Source organism: Pavona decussata, unplaced genomic scaffold (assembly GCF_977016875.1).
Source record: "Pavona decussata unplaced genomic scaffold, jaPavDecu1.1 SCAFFOLD_207, whole genome shotgun sequence".
Taxonomy (NCBI): Eukaryota; Metazoa; Cnidaria; class Anthozoa; order Scleractinia; family Agariciidae; genus Pavona; species Pavona decussata.
Genome location: NW_028145612.1, coordinates 1,774,910 through 1,795,092, shown reverse-complemented (window position 1 = coordinate 1,795,092; position 20,183 = coordinate 1,774,910). Strand labels below are relative to the sequence as shown.

General features: G+C 39.4%; 2 protein-coding genes across 2 annotated transcripts in view; both read right to left on the bottom strand.

Moving 5' to 3' along the window:
- Positions 1 to 20,183, bottom strand: part of LOC146460849 (uncharacterized) — a 93,802-nt gene that overhangs the window by 22,931 nt on the left and 50,688 nt on the right. The window lies entirely within an intron of this gene.
- LOC146460850 (uncharacterized) lies at positions 111 to 19,295 on the bottom strand. The gene is made up of 10 exons (XM_085087520.1): positions 18,930 to 19,295; positions 11,067 to 11,177; positions 10,671 to 10,793; positions 9,620 to 9,781; positions 8,393 to 8,680; positions 7,552 to 7,933; positions 6,395 to 7,113; positions 5,546 to 5,669; positions 4,155 to 4,192; positions 111 to 151 (listed from the first exon to the last, which is right to left on the bottom strand). Exons 1-10 carry the CDS (start codon positions 19,258 to 19,260, stop codon positions 126 to 128), a joined length of 2,304 nt encoding a protein of 767 aa, XP_084943646.1. The 5' UTR covers positions 19,261 to 19,295; the 3' UTR covers positions 111 to 125.

The following is a 20,183-nucleotide window of genomic DNA, read 5'->3' as shown; positions in this document are numbered from 1 at the left end:
TTTTTATGCGACTTTGAGGAGTTTCATTCCACCCGCTGAACACTAAAGACGAAAATCATCGAAAATTCATTATGGGTAACGAAGTTGAGAGAAAAACATTTTTAATGACAGTATCAACAGATCCGTTACTTACTTTCATCATTAGGAGAACCTGCACCCGTCAAACATAAAAGAGAACAAAATATAAAATTAAGTAACATGTGCCACAAACAAATTTTAACGATCCATAGCAAGTGAAATGATCTGATTAAATGAGTTTAAAAGAAATTCCAATCCCGAGCGTGCAGTCCACAAACTTTGTTGGCCATCCCTTGCAAGTGGACCGTAGGCTACACTCTAAATGTTCAAGGAAGTTACTTAATTTAAAATACATTAATTGAATAAAAAAAAATCCTTCAACTTGCTGAAGGGATTTTGTTTTGTGTTAAAGGAGAACGGAGGGCTATAAGTCCAAGTTTTTGTGAAATTCGCAGAAATAGCATTTACTATTAAGAAACAACAATAAAAAGTAATGTTTTGTTTCAAAAAATTCCTAACCATTCTGCGATATTGAACGTCCGCCATTTTGTGCATATTTCATTATGCTTACTTCCAAAAAAGGAATACAAGTCGCCATGTTGTGACCTCGCTGCGCTCAAGCAATTCTTCATGATGGGATGCGAGTGTGTTTTCATACTAAAACTTGTGTATGGTCGCTGTTTTTATTTTTATATATTGTCCATTAATCCATTGCAATGGCCGAATTCGAACCTTATTCGTTTGAACTAATGCGAAACAGCTCCAGTTTGGAGGATGAAGCAAGTGAAGGTGAAGAACCGAAAAGAGAAAATACAACGTGATGCTATTTTGCTTGATCGACTGTCACATTAATTAATAACTAAAATTTTTGTGTTTTTAATATTTGATCTAGATGTGGAAGTTTATCCGCCTTTCCGCTGTATAACACAGCATCCTAGCTTTCAAGGGGTTTGCTTACATATAGAAGTATTAGAGGCTGCCATCGTGGGGGTTGAGTCAAGCGCGCGAGATGAGAGGGAAACTGCGAACTGCGAAGGGCAACAAGAAAGGAAATGTTTATGTTGCCAGGGGATCGATGAACCTGTGAACAGAATTCCAGGAGAATACTCTTTATTCAAGAGATAATAAAGAATCCTAGACTCATTGAAAAGTGACTCTATTGTTTGCTGCTATTTTGCGAGATCGACTGTCACATTAATTAATAACTTAAATTTTTGTGTTTAATATTTAGGCTTAGATGTGGGAGTTTATCCGCCTTTCCGCTGTATAACACAGCATCCTAGCTTTCAAGGGGTTTGCTCACATAGAGAGGTATTACAGGCTGCCATCCTGGGGGTTGAGTCAAGTGCGCGGGATGAGAGCGCCACAAGAAATGAATAACATGTATGTAAACAAATAATATATTTATTTGATCATACGGATTCTGGTTCTGTCACTGATGCTAAACGTTCACATTAATTTTCCTCGACTTGTTATTTTCGCCTTTATTTCAAACCCTGAATTATTGGAGGTTAAATGCTCTTGTAGTCAATCGAACCCCCTTATGATTTTGTCAAACAGAACATCTCTTTTTTTCTGTGTTTTTATATTTACAAACCACTTCCGCGTCTGCAAGTGAGCGCAGTGACGTAATGCTAAGTATCCAAGGCTCCAAGATGGGGGTCAAAATGGCGGAAGTCCAATAAGCAAACAGCGTGGAACTTTTCGTTATCATTGTAAGGTTAAAAGGTAGATAAACACTAAAATATTGGGATATTTAATTAATATGCATATTGTGCTTCATGTCAAGAAAGGTAAAGAAAGTTCCAATTTCATCTTCCGTTCTCCTTTAAAACAAACAAACAAAAACAAGAAGCTGTTATCAGCTTATACTCGGGCCATATTTGACTGAGTGGTGCGTAAGCCTACGATCTTTTAGCAGTGATTACCTCCAGCATCGCTAACTCCCCCAAATCGATAGATACAGAGATATAGTGTTTCAATAAGTAACCACCAGATAGAATTGCATTACTTGCTGTCAGAATGAATTACATGGGAAAACGACATTTGTCATACGGATGCTTTTTAAAATCCTCAGGCTGTAATCCTAAAGTGTTCACCTTTCATTTGGAGACAGAAACATTTTTTTACAGTCCAGGTATTTATCTATGTGACGCCGGGTCACCGACGGATCGTATTTTCCGGTAAGATCTAGAGTAACTTTACGCACCACGCGTACGTTATCCTTGTACGTTTTTCAATGTCAGTGATCACCACAAGATTTGGTAGAAAGCGTAGAACACTTAAATGTGGCCTTCACGACGTAGCCTGTGTGGCCAACGTAATCGGGGAAGGGGAGGGGAGGGCCCGGAACTTCCCTAATTTTTTCTTGCTTCCCTCGCTCCCCCTCCCTTTCCCCGATGTATTCTGCGAGTCACTGTTCTTTCGAATCAAAATGGCGTCGGCTGTAAAGCGTTCGCGAACAGTGACTCGGCGAAGAAAGTGATCTGTATCGTCAGCTGCAAGATACAAGCGACATATTATACAAATCAAGGTATAAACTGCCCTGCGTGACTGTGTTATTACGTAAGCACACAATGCGTTTCACTTTCAGATCATTGCAAACTATTGCAACCGTTTTCCGTCATCATTGTTCAAGTCCGGATATTTACAGTTTTGAACAGAAATGATTTAAGGTAGTAATATAAATAAATAAATAAATAAACAAATAAATGAATAAGAAAAAACGCAACCGAGAACTTAACTCGTGGCCTCACGACCCGAGTAAATAGCTTAATATTTATATAGATAACTAGACAAACACTTAAATAAGTCAAAAATTAAACTTCTTTAATTAAGAAGTATGCAGGAAACTGAATGAACTGGCTCCATGTGTTGGGAGTTGATAAAAAGTGGTAAAATATTTGACCCGTTTTCAGATTCGCTTTGTGCTCAGTTGTACCAGCCTGGGATTCCAACAACATGAAGCGTGAAATTCGTGTTACTGCACGCTCACTCGCACCTCCCTTATACCTGGCTATCCAGACCTTTCAAGGCTCCTAGTTTGCCGGCCTATAGTTGCCGTTTTCAGCACAGCTAAACTTGGACTATGTTTTTATTTCCATTAAAATTGGCCATACTAATAATAATAATCGAATATTTATACAGGATAACCCTCAGTATAGAATACTGTTATCAACGGGGTCCTGTTGACTAAGAATTAAAAACTTACAAATAAGAATAATTAAAATATGTAAAAGCAAAACATGTACTAATTTAGAACTACAGTAAAAATTTACAGATAAAAATCGTCCAAGGCTTTCCTGAATAAAAATCTAGAATTAATGTTTCTCAGACTTAAAGGCAAAGAATCAAATATCGAGGCACCTTAAAAATAAAAACTACGGCGTGCAAAATCCAGTTTGACCTTGGGCACTTTTGCTGCTTTCCCATTGTTTCTAGTATTTAAAGCGTTATGATTCACTCGTTGAAAATAGTTCTTAAAAGGAGAGCATACAGTTCCATTAAGGCAGTCAAATACAAGACAGCATGCTTTCTTTTCTTAGCCCCGTAAGAATGTGCAAAACTGTATAGAATTTTATTATAAAAGGAGGCTACTAGGTATAATTAACATATATAAATAAGAATAATAAATCGGCCACCATTTATGCATAGGGTCTATTAGGTATTTTAGGGTTTACAATGAATTTATTAAGCCTCCGACTCTTCCAAAAGCTATTGACTCAAAATGTGAGACATCTTGTCATTTATTGGTCTTTTGCTGCACGAATTTCCGCAGGAGAAATATTTGAGAGCGAAAGAAAACTTTTGTTTAAGTTTACTAAAGTTACAAGTAAACTTTACGCGACAGTTAAATTTTCATGATAGCCAAATGTTAATTATCGCATGCAAAAACCGCGCGGTTTTTGGAAAAAAAAACTAGTAACTAAGGTCCTATAGGTGGTTTACATCGCCGCCATGTTGGTGGACAAAACAAAAGAAAATTTGCTGACATAGTTTGCATAAAAATGGAGTTAACTCCCATAGGAGAGAAATGTCATTGTTCCTGTCCACCAAGATGGTTGCCATAACGTCACATGAAAACCATTAATAGCTTCGAGCCGTCGGCCATCTCTGTTTTTAAGAATAAAACTTACCACATCCAAGCCTAGATGGAATGGTCTCCTTTAGATTTCTGCATTACAAAAGGTAGATCACACGATCATTTATATGGTAGTGACCATAAAATATCATTCACCTTCTAAGAATATGACGCAAAGGAAAATCTAGTACTGGCGCCTGAGACACCCCCACCGCTCATTTTCGCAGTTTGCACCGCCCATGTCATCAGGTCACACACGTCCGATTCATTTCTTGAATCTGTCTGCTGGCGGTACACCTTTATCTCAGCGAGGACAATACCACCAGCCACATAGGCTAGTTAGGAGCCCATCCAGGACTCACTATTTTTTCTTAATTCACTGACATTTTACGCCCCAAGTGGGATACAAACTTTACATTACTTAAACATTACTACATTATACACCTCTGCTAATTTAAACACCCCAATCGAATTTACGCTCATGGGAATTTGGAAAAAAATACACAGAAAGCCACGATTATTAAAAGATAATTGCTTCCATTGTAAAATAAAATTGCAGATATATATATTTTCTTTTTTACATTATAAAGTGAGATTAACAAACTAATGAAGTTTGTAACAGTTGGTATCGCATTATTTTTTATGCTATTATTTTTTATTCTGAGGCTAGTGTACTTTCTTAAAAATAACTTCTTGAAAAATAAATTGATACCTCTAAATTAGTTTTGTCCGCATTCTGTTTAGCTGCTTTGCGTATTATAACGATCACTGTAGTTAAGGAAAACAACTCGCTAAATCGTTTGCTAAGATTTCTTACTGCAACCTTCTTCCCAGGCCTAGGGAGTTCTCTTGTTTCCGCCCTTTGGAGCGGGGACAACTTGGGAACTGGGTTGTTTTTACTGTACCTAGTTGGCTGCCAATAGATTACGGATCAGGTTTATTTTAATTTGAAAATGGTGAAAGCAGACTGTCAGAATGACCACGTGATCATGGTTTTCCTGCCATTATTAATGTTTGCCATTTTCCTTTTGACTATCTCTACGTGGAAAAGACCGTGTTTGCGTTCTTTGGAGTTTTTGACTCGTTTTTACCTAATTTTAGGCCAAGGGGTGTATTAGTTTACAGTTTTTGGTAAAGTAACTGGTTGTTTGCCATATTTTATGCAAATATGCAAAAAAGTACGAGAAGGCGAACTGATGTTTGGCTGATACCTTTGCAGAGGTGATAGCAAACTGTCGCTCAAATTACGAAGTAACGTTCAAAAATCTCCACAAAACCACGTGTAACTGATAACTGTCACTTTAAATAAAAACTTTTTCTCAAAAACCACTTACGTCAGTTTTGTGCGGCAAACTACCGGGCTGAAGTTTGCTAACTAGTGTACTCCATTTATTTGCTCCTCAGTAAAATTAAATTGTGAAGTAAGCGCAGGGCCCTTGTACTTACATCTCATCGTTATTCTCGGGTTTCAAAGACTGGGCTTCATGAGATATTGTAGCCTGAGTGTCTTCGTTTGACTGTAGTTCCGCCAGCTTCAGCACAAGTGTAGAACGATGTTCAATGCCATAATCTAGCGAAGGAAGAAATACAAACGGAATAAGTGGTGCTGAGCTTGATTAAGATTTGATGACCTACGATGTACCATTGTAGAACATAACTAGCACATCAACTGGTACACTTGTGCGATAGAAACTACACGATAACATTCCCTTAAACGTGATCAATCAAAATCCTCTTGTGACTCATGGTTATATAGTTGACGGTCTGAAGTCACAAGGTGTTCTTTTCTAGGAGACGCAACAAGCTAACCAGTGGCATGGTGAATATGTCTACATTTAAACTCAAAAAAGCTCTTCAACAATAATCCTGTGCATGAAATACACAAAAAACTACAGCCAAACCTCGTTATTACGGACTCCGTATTACAGAGTGTCCTCATTGAGAGAGTTAATTTTAAGGAAAATGTATAAAGAACTAATTATTCAAGATCTTCAATGACATGTGTCACTTTCGGTAATTCATTCCAATTGACTCGCAGAAATTTTCGATTGCTATAGATATAAAACGTTTCGGAGAGTTATTGAAGGCGGTTATTATCGAAAACAGCCCGAAAAAATTCAAGTTGGGGGTGTGCTCTCTTATGTAAGCTAAGGTAAGGCAACGTAAGGTATGTGTTGCCCTAAAGAATATGTTTTTTTGTCCATTTCAGTCCGAAAATGAGTATAAAATTTAGCCATTTTTGTCTGACGTCTGGAAACAGGAATGAGCTTTATTTTTTTTAAGATGGAAGTTTACCTTGGAGCGGACCAATATCTTTTTCAGGATCGAAGATCCTCTCCTGCGTTGAAAATGTAGCTCCATCTAGCTTTGCGGTGTTGCTGCTTGCCTCTACTACTTTGTTTAACAGATCCCTGAATGTCTCCTGGGGATCACATCGGAACACAAAACTGCGCGTTGGTAAAATATCCGGCAAACCATTGACGTAGATGTCAATGAAAGTGATCTCTACTTTCACCTCCGTCTTTGATCCAGAAGAAATACCGAGCTTTGTTAGGGTTTCTTCGTCCTTGGAAGCGCAGAGTTTCTTTCCGTTGACATAGAACATGGCCTCTTCATTTTCTTGCAGGTTTCTGCACGACGGTATTTCTTCCATTAGATCTGACAATGACTTTTCTTTGTCAATCTTCACGATGCTTGAATTGCCACTAACTGAATCTTCTACAGTTATGAAAATGAACTCGGGGACAATGACAACTACAGTCGGCTGCAAACTGCAAATGAGTTCTTCAGGAAGGCCTCTCTGTGGTGCTTTTGACAATCTGGCTTTTCCATGGTACAACTTTTGGTCCCTGATGAACACTCCCAGTTTCCTTTCTATTTGCTCCATCACGTCAATGACTTTTGCTTTGCCTGGTCGAATCTTAACGGGAAAGATTTCATTGGTGGACGCCTCGACGGTAATCTCCAGTTCAGAATCAATTAATCTCAGATTTCCCTTTGACTTACGCACGTGACTGTTTTTAAAGAAAAAAGACAAAAACTTGATTTTACAAATTAAGTATAGAAACAACAATACGAAGTTATGGAAGTTATGAAAGAGGAGGGGAAGGTGGGGTGAACCCACCGCACGCCCCCCAAAAGCCCAAAAAAAAAAAAAAACCCTCCGGTATAGATAGGGTTAAGTAGCATAATGTGGCTGAAATGGCCAGGGGCTGAATTCAGAGGAAGGACGTCTAAGTTGAGAATGCAGATTCAGTTCACTCAGTCATCTGCGGGTTGATTGGTATTCGAAGAATGCGCCCTTAATTTCGACCACTTTCTATTTTATTTATTTATTTATTTATTTATTTATTTATTTATTTATTTATTTATTTATTTATTTTTAATAATGATATTGCTCGAGAATGGAGGACTTAAAATACGTCGTATTGTATGTTTTAATCAAAACTGACCTCAAACGAGTAGAATTTGACATCACTTTGTCATTCAGGGCAAGAATCTGATCTGGGTCAGGAGAAATATTCAACTGGCTCTGTACCTCGTATTTCAAATCACCAATTGTCGCACTTGGAGCAATGTCAACTTTTAGCGATTCAGGGAAACCAGGAATGATTACTGTAACTTTCTGAAAGGCTTCTGGTGTGAAAACACACTTCACGACGCCATTTTCTGATCGACCTGGCTCAATACCTGCTTCCTTAGGCGCAGTTTTCACGCGGTAAAAGGTGAGCCTCTTGGCTTCATAAGCTGGTCTTTCTATTGATAACTCTTGTCCTCCATCTACAACCCAACCTCCAATGTCATAGCCATCAATCGAAATGTCCAAATTACAACCTTTAGGACACAAGACAAGAGAAAGATAGAGTGTTTTATAACGGAAGCCCAATCGTATTTCCACTACATAAAAGAAGTGTCCAAAAACGGTGTTTCGGTGGCTTGCATTTGCTCAATTTGACACTATCAAGTCACGGTAAGTATACAGAATAGTGACTGAGTGTAAACTTTAGATTGATGTGCAAAATTTCATTAATTTTAATCGATCATAGTTGCAACCTCATGCTCAGCGAAACGAGAGAATCGTGGAAACGTCTTCCAAACTCTCGCTCGCGCCTGACTAATATTTATAGTCCGAGGCACTCTGGCCACTTACCCTGGCAAAGTTCACACAGTTGCGGCTAGATTTTGAATCTCCTCGGATTTTCATTAGAATCCGTGACTATAGTACTCTATTTTCATTTTGAATGACTCTTCAGTGAGCTGTACACACGGTAACGAAACTGAATATTTCCTTACCATAAGCACGTGAATTTTTAACATGTATTTTATACTGTGTGCCGCTCTTTATTTCAACAAATTCTCCATCAGGTGTCTTGAAGTGTTTCCCGCCAATGATTTCCACAGAGTAGCCTTCGTAAGCAAGATAGTTCACATATCGCACAGGTGCTGGTGTGACAGATAAATCATGTTGAAGCCGGGAATGTTGCCCGGTTTGTGCTTGTGGACATGCTGCCACAGCAGGCACGGGAGCAGCAGCGTGAACAGGTATAGGAACAGGTCCCCTAACACCGAAGGTAGAACTCGCTAGAGTACAAAGAAAAATGCCATTAGGTTAAGATAACTTGAGGGCCTGTTTCAGGTGTCCCACACTTTAGTCCTGCACTACACCGCAGCTTGGAGACTGTTATTCCTCGCTAGATAAAATACCAGCTAATCACAGCTTACTTCAAAGTTTTTGTGAGGCTCCTTGATAATTTAAAAATTTTGTAGATATTTAACTCTTAAGCCAGAGGAAAATATTAAATAAACGATTGTTACCAATAAAGGTGCAGCTTGTAGTTTAAAGCTAAATGATAAAATTGCAAAAATATATCAAAATTTGAAAGTTAAAAAATAAGATATGGAAAGGTTTTGAAACGGCTATCAAACGCTGTAATGCATGGTCCGATGATGACAATATTTTAAGTGAGTCTGTGAATCACTGGTTGAAAACAATGTTTTCTACTAAACGGATAATTTCCTGGGCCCGGTTGTTCGAAAGTCGATTAACGCTAAACCCCGATTAAAACTTAACCGAGGTTTTCATTTCGCTCGTTAAAAATGCCTTAAACAGCAAATTTTAAGGTAGAGGCAAAGAAAAGGCTAAGTCAAAACTGAAGGACAAAACTCTTTTCGAAAACTCCTTATTGGTTAGTAATTAAACTCGAAGTTCAGGCTAATCCAGGATTAGCATAATCGAACTTTGAACAACTGGGCCCAGGTTGATATTGTTACATTGATTTGACCGGTTCCGTTTACAACTTGAAATTTAAATGCTGAGGGAAACATCATTGTAAGTGAAAATGATATCAATGAAATGACATGTGATAGCGAGATTATGTGGGATTTACATATGGAGAGAAAAGGAAGGGTCGTTTGGTAAAGGACCGCGTAAAACAACAGGAAATTTGCAGAGAAAAGGCATCTGAATTATTCAAAAGGTATTTTTTTTTATAATTCTTTAAAATTAGATATTTAACCCACCGTTATCTGTACCAGGTAACGTTGGTGTAGTTCTTGTTATAACAAAAGCCTCTTGACCTCCATCTCGGGCACTATTTACGGAACGTGTATCAGGGGCACTGGAAAATGATGCCTCAGTCGCAGTGCAAGATGCTTCTCCTACATGAAGTACTTGACTTTCGTCTGCAATAGCAAAAAATATTATGCCACTTTTTTCATTTTAAACTTCATGGTTTTGCTGCTCCAAAAGACGTGAGGAAAGGGTTCCTTAGGACCACAAGTCCATCTAATCTGTTCACACTTTGACATTAGTGCCTAGGTATATGAAAGGTAAATAATACTAATCCAGGATTTAAAGTTAACCAAGCTTTTCATCTAGGTAGTTAGAAAGGTTTCCCAAACCTTAGGTCAAGATAAGTAGACAACTGAAGTGCAAAACTTTGGGGAAAACTTCTAGCAATTCATAATTAAACCTGGAATCAAATTCCAGTTTTATTCTTGGTAAGTTGAATCTTCCTTTGAACAACTGGGCCCTGGATAGTGGAGGATGGCGAGGCATATGGATTGGTCTGCCTCTTGAGAAACAATTCTTGGAAGAAAAATATGAATCCTTAGAACCACCGCTTAAATGATAATATGTGTTTCTGGTATCAGTAGATATTAACCATGGTCCACTAGATTTAACCAAATCTGGTCTGCTTAAATAATCCTCATTGACTTTAACTGCATGTGCCTTTAAAACTGTCCTTGAAAGAAGATGAGAGTTTTGCCATTAATCTTTCAAACCGTGACCTCAAATATCGTTACTTTTCAACTCCAACTATTGTGAGTAGGGTAATGAAACAACTTGACCACTAAAGGAAGCACTAGGTTATAACTACAATCTCACTTGTAATTATATCCACCCAACCCCCTCCTACTTCACCTCTTTATCACATATCCTTATGGTTATAGGGACCGTACCAGCTGAAAACAGCCCCTGGCCCCCTAGGATAAGGTTTGTAAAAGCTTCATCATGCTACAGAAACTCAAACCCTGGAACAGTACTAGTCACACACACTGCACTACTCACCCAAAGGACGATCCATGGCAACGCTTCTCGTTCTTTTTGCTGCTGATGCAGTACCACTCCTCTCTGGCTCATCACCAGCTCCATCAGTAACCACATCATCAATTTCTATATTGTCCATTTCATCTGACTCACCAGACAGATTATAAATTTGATTAATTTATTGGAAAACAAAAGAGAAATAAACAGCAAATGGAACCTTTGTGACCATTGAAGAATATTTCTGAAACGTGTGGGACCCACAAGGAAAATTCTAGAAAACAACAGTGATCCTTATGGTTACGTTCTTGTGGTTTAAATTCATATCCCATTCACATCTTACTGGTCAACTGGGGGTATTCATCCTCCTCTACATACTTCAAAAATAAATTAAAATTTACAAATGTTACAAGAACTAACCTTTTAATACATTGGCTTTTCTTTTTCCTGGGACTGCAGTTTTCTTTCCTAATGAATCAGTGTTTTTGCCAGATCCATCCTGGACCTCAATCTCGTCTTCATCTGTATTACCTAATATCACATTAAAACAAAAACTTCAATCCTCAAACATAGCGTCTGTAGCTAAATCTAAAATAATACTAGGCAGGTACAAAAGTCGGACCGGATCAACTCGGACTGCCAGTCCAGATCGCATCAACTCGGATCGACTCGGATCATGAAAAAAAAACATAAAATTAAATTAAATTGAAACTTTTACCCATTTGAAGGTTAAAATTCCGGTCAAAAATGGGCCAAATTAAGAAAGACTCGCGACGTTTCTCCGTGTCGTGCTATGTAGTCAAGCCGCCATTTTGTATTCTAAGTTCCAGTTCCTCTCGGACTCGTCTCGAGATCCCGCCGCGTCGATCTCTACGATCATGGACCCAGATGAAGGTAAAACCTAGGCCATCTTTGTCAGTGAATTTGTGTCCGTCCACCAAAATGTGATCAACGTGCACAACACTCACATCGCCCTCTTTGCTTTCTTACAAAAAAAAAAACATCGCGTGCTGTGAACAATTGGCAGATATATACATTCTTAATTACTGAAACTATCATTTTGGTGGACGGATACAAATTCACTGACAAAGATGGCCTAGATTTTACCTTCATCTGGGTCCATGATCGTGGAGATCGACGCGGCGGGATCTCGAGACGAGTCCGAGAGGAATTGGAACTTAGAATACAAAATGGCGGCTTGACTACACAGCACGACGCGGAGAAACGTCGCGAGTGTTTCTTAATTTGGCCCATTTTTGACCGGAATTTTAACCTTCAAATGGGTAAAAGTTTCAATTTAATTTAATTTTATGTTTTTTTTTATGATCCGAGGCGATCGTAGTTAATCCGAGTTGATCCGACCCGGACTGGCAGTCCGAGTTGATCCGGTCCGACTTTTGTTCCTGCCTAATAATACTTAAATAATGTCAAGGGCCGCCCTCGACCTTACCAAGTAACATCAAATTCCTAAATTTTAAAAACAAAAAAAACCGTCACACCTCCCTGTTGGGAGAAATCACCTCTCCGCCCTTTTCCAGTCTAGCATCCCACAAAGGAACCTTAAAACGTAGTATTCAAAATATTTATACGATAATGCCTTCAGAGAGAACCTTGGAGGTAGTCAGAAAAAAAAATGACGACTGGTACATTTACCGGCCACAATTCTTAGCGTTTAAAGCCATAAAGCCGCTCATAAAAGCATACAGAAAAGTTCTCAAAACTTCAAACCATACATAAACAATGTTGTTAGTACAGGGGAATTTTTCAGGCGTGTCCAATACTCACCACTTGTCGAGTCGTGAAAGCGAGGATTCGAGTCGTACGATTCGTACGAGTCGAACGACTGGTGCAAATGGTGAGTGTGATACTTAACATGAAAATAACATGACGATTTGGTGAAAATGCATCTCATTAAAGAAAGTCCTGGCCTATTCAATTCGTACGAGTCGTTCAAGTGGTGAAATTGTATCTCATTAAAGAAGGTCCTGGCCCTTCCAATTCGTTCGAGTCTTACGACTCGTTCAAGTCGTGAATCTCATTAAGTAAGGATTCTAGCCTGCCGAAGCAACAAACGTAGATAAACACCCCATTGTTGAAGTATGGAATGGAAATAAAAAACAAAGAAAACAACGCCACGATGGAGGCAATGGAGGAAAGACGGTAATTGATAAATGCACTATATGGCTCGTTCTAAAAACACGGTAGCCGAGGTAGCAAACGTAATTAAATAAACACACCGTTCCTAAAGTAGGGAATTGAAAGAAATAACAACAGGAAACAAGCCAGCAATTCATCAATGTACAACCCCTTCTTAAACACGCCTGCTGAAGTAACAGACCTAAATTAAAGCACACCCTTGTTGAAGTATGGAACGGAAATAAATAACTAAGAAAAGAAGGCAACGATACAGGCATTCAAGCGTGAGGCCACAAACGTGCTACACACAACGTATATTCTTCGTGTTAAATGCGCGACGCCACTAACACGCCATACTCAGCAATATATATTATTCGTTCTGTAAGCGTGAGGGCGGACATGCGCTACACACAATGTATATTCTTCGGTTCTACAAGAGTGAGACCACAAACACGCGACACACAATGTATACTGCTCAGAATCAATAATGCCTCGACCGTGCAGCGAAGACTTGAGATGGCGGGCGATATGGATTCTGAGCCCTTATTGAAATTCATTGGGTATTTCCCAGACTACCTTTCGGCATTGTCGCGTACACTTTTACGCTTTTTTTTTTTTTGGACAACCTTTGTCCAAATAGCTATATGCTTCGTTCTATATGCGTGAGAACACACATGCGCTACACACACTGTGTATATTCTTTGGGCCACAAACTTGCGACACACAATGTATATTCTTCGTTCTAGAGAGTGTTTTCACATCACGTCACGGCGGCCATGTTGGTGTCCCAAAACAAAGAAATGGAGGCCAAGTTGGTGTCCCAAACTAAACCTCAGGGAATTGAACTCTATTTTTATGCAAATACTTTCTTTTGTTTCAGTAAACCAATATGGCCGGTAGTCACGTGAATGAAAACACTCTATAAGCGTGAGACCACAAACGCGCTACACACAATATGTATTTTTCGTTCTAAAAGCGTGAGATCAGAAACTGCGTAAAGCAACAAGCATAAGACAACTCACTCTTTAACTCAAAGATGATTCAACTCGACATTGGATTGCAATTAATTAATTAATTAATTAATTAGCCATATTATTACTAACGAGTGATGATGGGTTCCAGCTCATCCTGGAAAATTTTCAAAAAAAATTCGCTACAGAGATGCATTTGAACACTCACTATTTGTCAACGACTCAGCGACTAATTCCTTACCCTTTCAACTAAAGGCACGTTTAGACGATTTCAACTGACATTTGCCCAACATTAGTTCAACAGAAGTTGAACGGATGTTGGGCAAATGTTGGATTAATTAGCCATATTATTACTAACGAGTGATGATGGGTTCCAGCTCATCCTGGAAAATTTTCAAAAAAAATTCGCTACAGCATTTGAACACTCTACAACACTATTTGTCAACGGCTCAGCAACTAATTTCCTTACCCTTTCAACTAAAGGCACGTTTAGACGATTCCAACTGACATTTGCCCAACATTAGTTCAACAGACGTTGAACGGATGTTGGGCAAATGTTGGATGAACAGAGTATTCAAACGGTTTCAACGCCATTCAACATTTTCAAGAGCAAAGAAAATGTTGAATCGATGTTGATTGAAAGTTTAAACCAGTTTAAATTTGATTCAACATGCTTTCAACAAGCTTTCGACATTTTTTTATGCTTTCAACAATGTTGAACGGCCTGTTCAAACGCATCCGACATTTGGTTCAACAAGTGTGTTGAATGCATGTTGAAGCAAATAACTTGAAAGAGTTTAGACGGGCCTAAATAGGGAAGAACGGCTGAGCCGTTACAAATTGAAGCAGCCGTTCTCAATTGATTCAGACGCCAAAGTTTTCGTGTACTTAATTCAACGTATAAGGTTCGGCCGGGGGTTCGGCTCATAAAAAGTTCGGCGTCTGAACTGCGCCTAAGTATTTAAAATGAGAAATGAGATGCCTCATCCCCCCCCCCCCCCCCTACAATAACCAACACAACCGCATTATTATGTCCACTTGTACGACTCGAACGACTGACCGACAACAGATTACTGGGCCATTTTGCCTTACACAAAATACGGGATATTTTCAAAGGACACTCACAAAGGAGAGGCATTTTCCACTCGACAATTGTTTGTTGACTGGACAATGCTTGTGTCCACTCGTACGACTCGACAACTGATTGCTACGGTCCTTCTGCCTTACAAATCGTGCTGGATATTAATTCCTAAGCCTAGGCCTTATGAGATGTATTTTTCCACTCGACAATTTGCTTCGTCGACTCGGCAATTCTTGCGTCCACTCGTACGACTCGACAATCAATTACTAGGGCCCTTCTGCCTTACAAACACGGACTGATATTTTTCTAAGTCTCCCTAATGAGATGCATTTTTCCACTCGACAAGTTACTTTGTCGTAGGCCTTTACACAAATATCTGGATATTTTTTTGAGATATTTAGAAAATTTGGGGATATTTACTAGAAAGATTAATAGCTTTTCTAGCCGTTTTCCAGCTTTTTCTTGCTATTTTCTTGGCAGAATACTCAGTCATAGTCGCTATACACATGATAGACATACCAACTGTTTAACCCATTTGTGAGAAAACATTAAACTTTGCATCCATGTTGTTTTGAAAGTTGCTTTATTTCCATAATAGTAGTGTACTTTTGTATACTTTTCAGCTCCTGCTGGGGGAAATGTTAGCATAAGGGATTCAAAATCGGCTTATTTTAAAAACAAAAATACGAGATATTTCGAGATATTTAGAGGATTTTTTGAGATATTTACAAATTTTTTTGGGATATTTAGACAATTTTTTGAGAATTTCCGGAAAGACATTTAGGCGAGTTTACGTGATATTTGTGTAAAGGCCTACTTTGTCGACTCGACAATGTTTGTGCCCATGCACTCGTACGACTCGAGAACAAATTCAGCTACTGCCCTCCTGCCTTACAAAATCGTGCTGGATATCTGCTAAATCTCTCTAATAAGATGCATTTTTCCTCTCGACAATTCTCTTAGTCGGTTCGACAATGGTTTCGTCCGCTCGTACGATGCTAGGGCCTTTCTGAGTTTCATAAAACAACATACTCAATATTTTTTAAGTCTCCCTAATGAGATTCATTTTTCCACATCCACCCCGTGAATTTAAAAGCAACATCATGTAATTCAACGGAAGTGTAACTACTTTCACTTCTTGCGTCAATCTCAGCAGTGGAACAATTACTGTTTTACAACTCGTACGAGTCGTACGAGTTCAAAAGGCAGTTTCACGACCCGAACAAGTGGTGAGTATTGGACAATCCTCAAATATTTCGCAAAAATATGGCTTCCTGTGTGCCTATTGGTATCGCAGGGTATTGTGGTAAAATGTACAGCCGCCATCTTTTCGCGTTCGATGGATTGTTTTTGCCTTCCCCTCCCACAGTCCCTCTTTTTCCTGAAGATATCAAGGGCGACCGTGACCAGACGACCTCGGAATCGCCTGAGACTAGCTATCGTAGCGCTGAGTAAGCGGTCTAAATGTCGCAATTGATAAATCGAGTGACTAGATCTTGAGACAAACGATAAAAAATATAATTGTATCTATGCCAATGAATAATAACCAACGTACTTTTTGGCGAGGGTAAAATGTAACACTTTGTTTTGATTTATTGAACCCCGCAAATGAACATGATTCTACACTACCTGATATTAGTTATAAATGTTTATAAAGGTCTATAAAGTGTCTAGATGTCCGGCAGCCGGACAGGATTTTCAAAATACTCCGTGTCCGGCAGTCCAATAATTTCTCAATTTCGGGTCTTTGTACGCGAAATAGTCGATTTATCCAATGCCATTTTTGTTTGCATCGCGAAGAAGTTGTCGATTACAGTTCTCAATTTGTTGTGTCGATTTCTCTGACCGCTCCGCACTCTATGCATCATCACTCTATGCATCAAATTATTTGCGTGTTTGCGATGACTGCCGGACAACATTTTCACAACACTCTGTGTCCGGCAGTCTTATAATTTCTTTAATTTCAGGTCAATTTACGCGAAATAGCCGATTTATGCAATGCTATCTTTGTTTGGATTGCTAAGAAGTTGTCAATTACAGTCGTCACCGCACTCTATGTCATCGCAAACACGAAAATAATTTCCAAGTCTGATGATGCTTATTTTTACGTGAGCCCGGGTTCCTTTGTTCTTTTCGGGGGGAATATATTACATAACCCCCAAATCAACTGTCTGAAAAGCTGGGTGCGGATTTGATTGTTTGAAGGGAAGAGCGGGGGTAATGAACAGCTAATTTAAATGCGAGGGGATTATGTGTTAATATGCAAGGGGTATTAGTCACTTATCCCCCTTGCATATTAACACATAACCCCCTCGCCGGTTAAATTAGCTTTTTATGAAGAAACAAATTTACAAATGTTTCTTTGGAAATATTAAATACGACGCTACGATTTCTAAAATTGAACGCTGCAAATCTGTACACAGTAAATACAGTGAATTTGGAGGGTATTTACTCTCACTCTTATCTTTCTTCCTTACTTCATATAAAACTCGCTCAACCAAAACGACAGTTCGAAATTACACAGTGTATTTAAAATTCCACTGTTTGGAGCCACCACTAAAGTGTCGCTGTCATTTATTGGTAACGAGTTTCGCTCCGTAACCCAGTCATCCCAAACTCGTGTACTCCATGAAGTTGCCTTTTTAGTAGACTTTTCACAGTCCCCCTATTTTTCCGAGGGATTCTCGAGACCGTTACGCTTCGATGGAACTGCCGCCATCTTGTTTTGTAAAAGTGAGCACGATCTGGGGAGAGTGTCTAAACTACCGAGGGGAGGGGAGGGGAGTTGGGAGGCGGCGGGAAAAAACGCTTCAGAACTACTATTGCCTAATTGACCGATGAGGTGTTGCCGTTGCTGGTGCAACTGGCCTTTTGAACGCGAGACGGTGAGAAGCTGTTACAGTCCCTCTATTTTTTCGCTTCCCCTCCCTCACTATACTAACACCCACTCCCGCTCCCCTCGGTAGTTTAGACACTCTCCCCAGATCGCGCTCGCTTTTACAAACCAAGATGGCGGCGGTTCCATCGAAGCGTACCGGTCTCGACAATCCCACGGAAAAATAGGGGGACTGTGAACAGTCTACCCTTTTAGTGTTTTGTGGTATTCTTGCATCATTCCTCGCCTGAATTTCCTTGTAGCTTACAGTAGTGATCCCTCGGCCGGGATCCTCTTTATCTGTAAAAAGGTCGGTCAAAAGATCCTCGGTGCGTAAATTGAAATTGTCAACTACTTTCTCGTTGTTTGCACCTGCAAATAGATTCAAAGTCGTTTTTCGAAAGCTCAATTGAGGTGCTGCCACTAAAACTGCTTTGAGTAACAAACAGTTCTGACTCTGAATCACTCAACATTGCTAGCCTGTTCCTAGCATTCACGAACAACTTATTCGAAATGTGATTTTAAAAAACTAACATAATTAAATTAGCCGACAAACTTGAGAATCCCACCAGTGCCAGCATGGAGTGTTGAAAAACAAAAGAAAGATTGCATCCATTGAGGAATCCCCGCCAATGTAAAAATAAGCCGTTTATCGGCCTTCAGCTCGTGGTTATGTGATTTGTTCCCCTCTTGCGTTGCCCTCAGGCGCACAAGGGGAATAAATCACATAACCCCTCGCTCCAGGCCGATAACTATTACATGGAGTGCGGAGCGGTAAGAGAAATCGACATAACAAACTGAGGATTGTAATCGACAACTTCTGCGCGATCCAAACGAAGATAGCATTGGATAAACTAATTATTTCGCGTAAATCGGCTCAAAATTGAGAAATTATCAGACTGCCGGACACGGAGTGTTTTGAAAATCCTGTCCGGTAGTCCCCGCAGACTCTCAAATAATTTCAAAGTCTGATGGTTCCAAGATTTGCATAGAGTGCGGAGCCGTCAGAGAAATCGACACAACAAATTGAGAACTGTAATCGACAACTTCTTCGCGATGCAAACAAAAATGGCATTGGACAAATCGACTATTTTGCGTACATAGACCCGAAATTGAGAAATTATCGGACTGCCGGAAGCGGAGTATTTTGAAAATCCTGTTCGGCTGCCGGACATCTAGACACAGAACTGACGCGAAAACGTTTTCCTTAGACTACATACCATTATAGTTAACTCCATAGGTTGTTCTGTCAGAGTCATCATTCACGAGGGATGTTAAAAAATGCTCAACTTTCCATGCGAGGTCCTTCCTTCCAATCGTTGACAACATATCCATCAGAAGAGATAAATTTTGAGGAGTGATTTGACCGTCTTGCTCCAAAACATCAAACAACTTTAATCCACTGGAAACGCTCTCTATCATTCCACGTGGGATAAGGTCTATGCAAGCGAATTTTAACCCCTCCAAGTCATGAGATGAAAGTTCCGATGAAAAGTTAAGCAGCAATTTTCTGAAAGGGCTCAAACGACTCTCTTCTTGTGCGAACGCCATCGTTGTTTGTAAAAACGACTTTCGCTTTCAAGAATTCTGCATTTCGTCTTTGTTTGTGCGGCGAACCCCCGCAGTGCCCGCTTTTTCACACATGACGTAATTCAGCTAAAATAAGAATCTGTACGTAGCATTTTGTTGATTCTTTCACACACGTCCAATACCGTGGAATACCGCCTTCCAATACCACGCTAAAGTAATGTAGTAGTTGAAAGGAAATTATCTCTCAAGATGAAACTTGAATAAATTCTTTGCTAAGTTCGATCCGCGCCTGTTGGCCTGTTACGATCCGACACGAAAATTTACTTGCCGACCGAATAATTGCATCTCATTAAGATACTTGAATAAATTTTTCAACATGTTTGAGGCCTCAGGACGTTGTTCAAAGTCTATCTATTTGAATCGTTCGACCTGAACCGAGTGGAAAATATTGTCAGCCCGAAAGAAAGAGTTGCTTGAGCTAGTGTAGCGATCCTTTAGTTTAGTTATCAGGGTGATCGTTTGACAGTAGTTATAACTTCTTGTTCGTTTAAGACAAGTATATTTAGGGTTTCGATTTTCACTTGCGACTATCACAGGTATCGCACGGATCATTTTGTTTATCCTTTTTTTCGCCGTCATTTTGTTACAGAGATTCACTCTTCAGGTACAATATTTTGCCTTTGTTAGTAAGTTCCATTTTTGAATCATTTTTTCCCATAGATTTTGCCATTCCATTTGTGAAGCTTAACAAGTTTAGAAAAAATTCAATAGCAAGTGTCGAAATCGAAAAGAAACGATAAGTTTTGAATTTTGAATCATTCAGGACGTAATCAGGGGGCTGCCCCGATCTGGGATATATTACGAAAGAGACTGTGCCAACTACAACGGGTCAGAACGTAACAAAACAAAGGATTTAATTTGCAAAACTGTCTTTTCTCACGGTC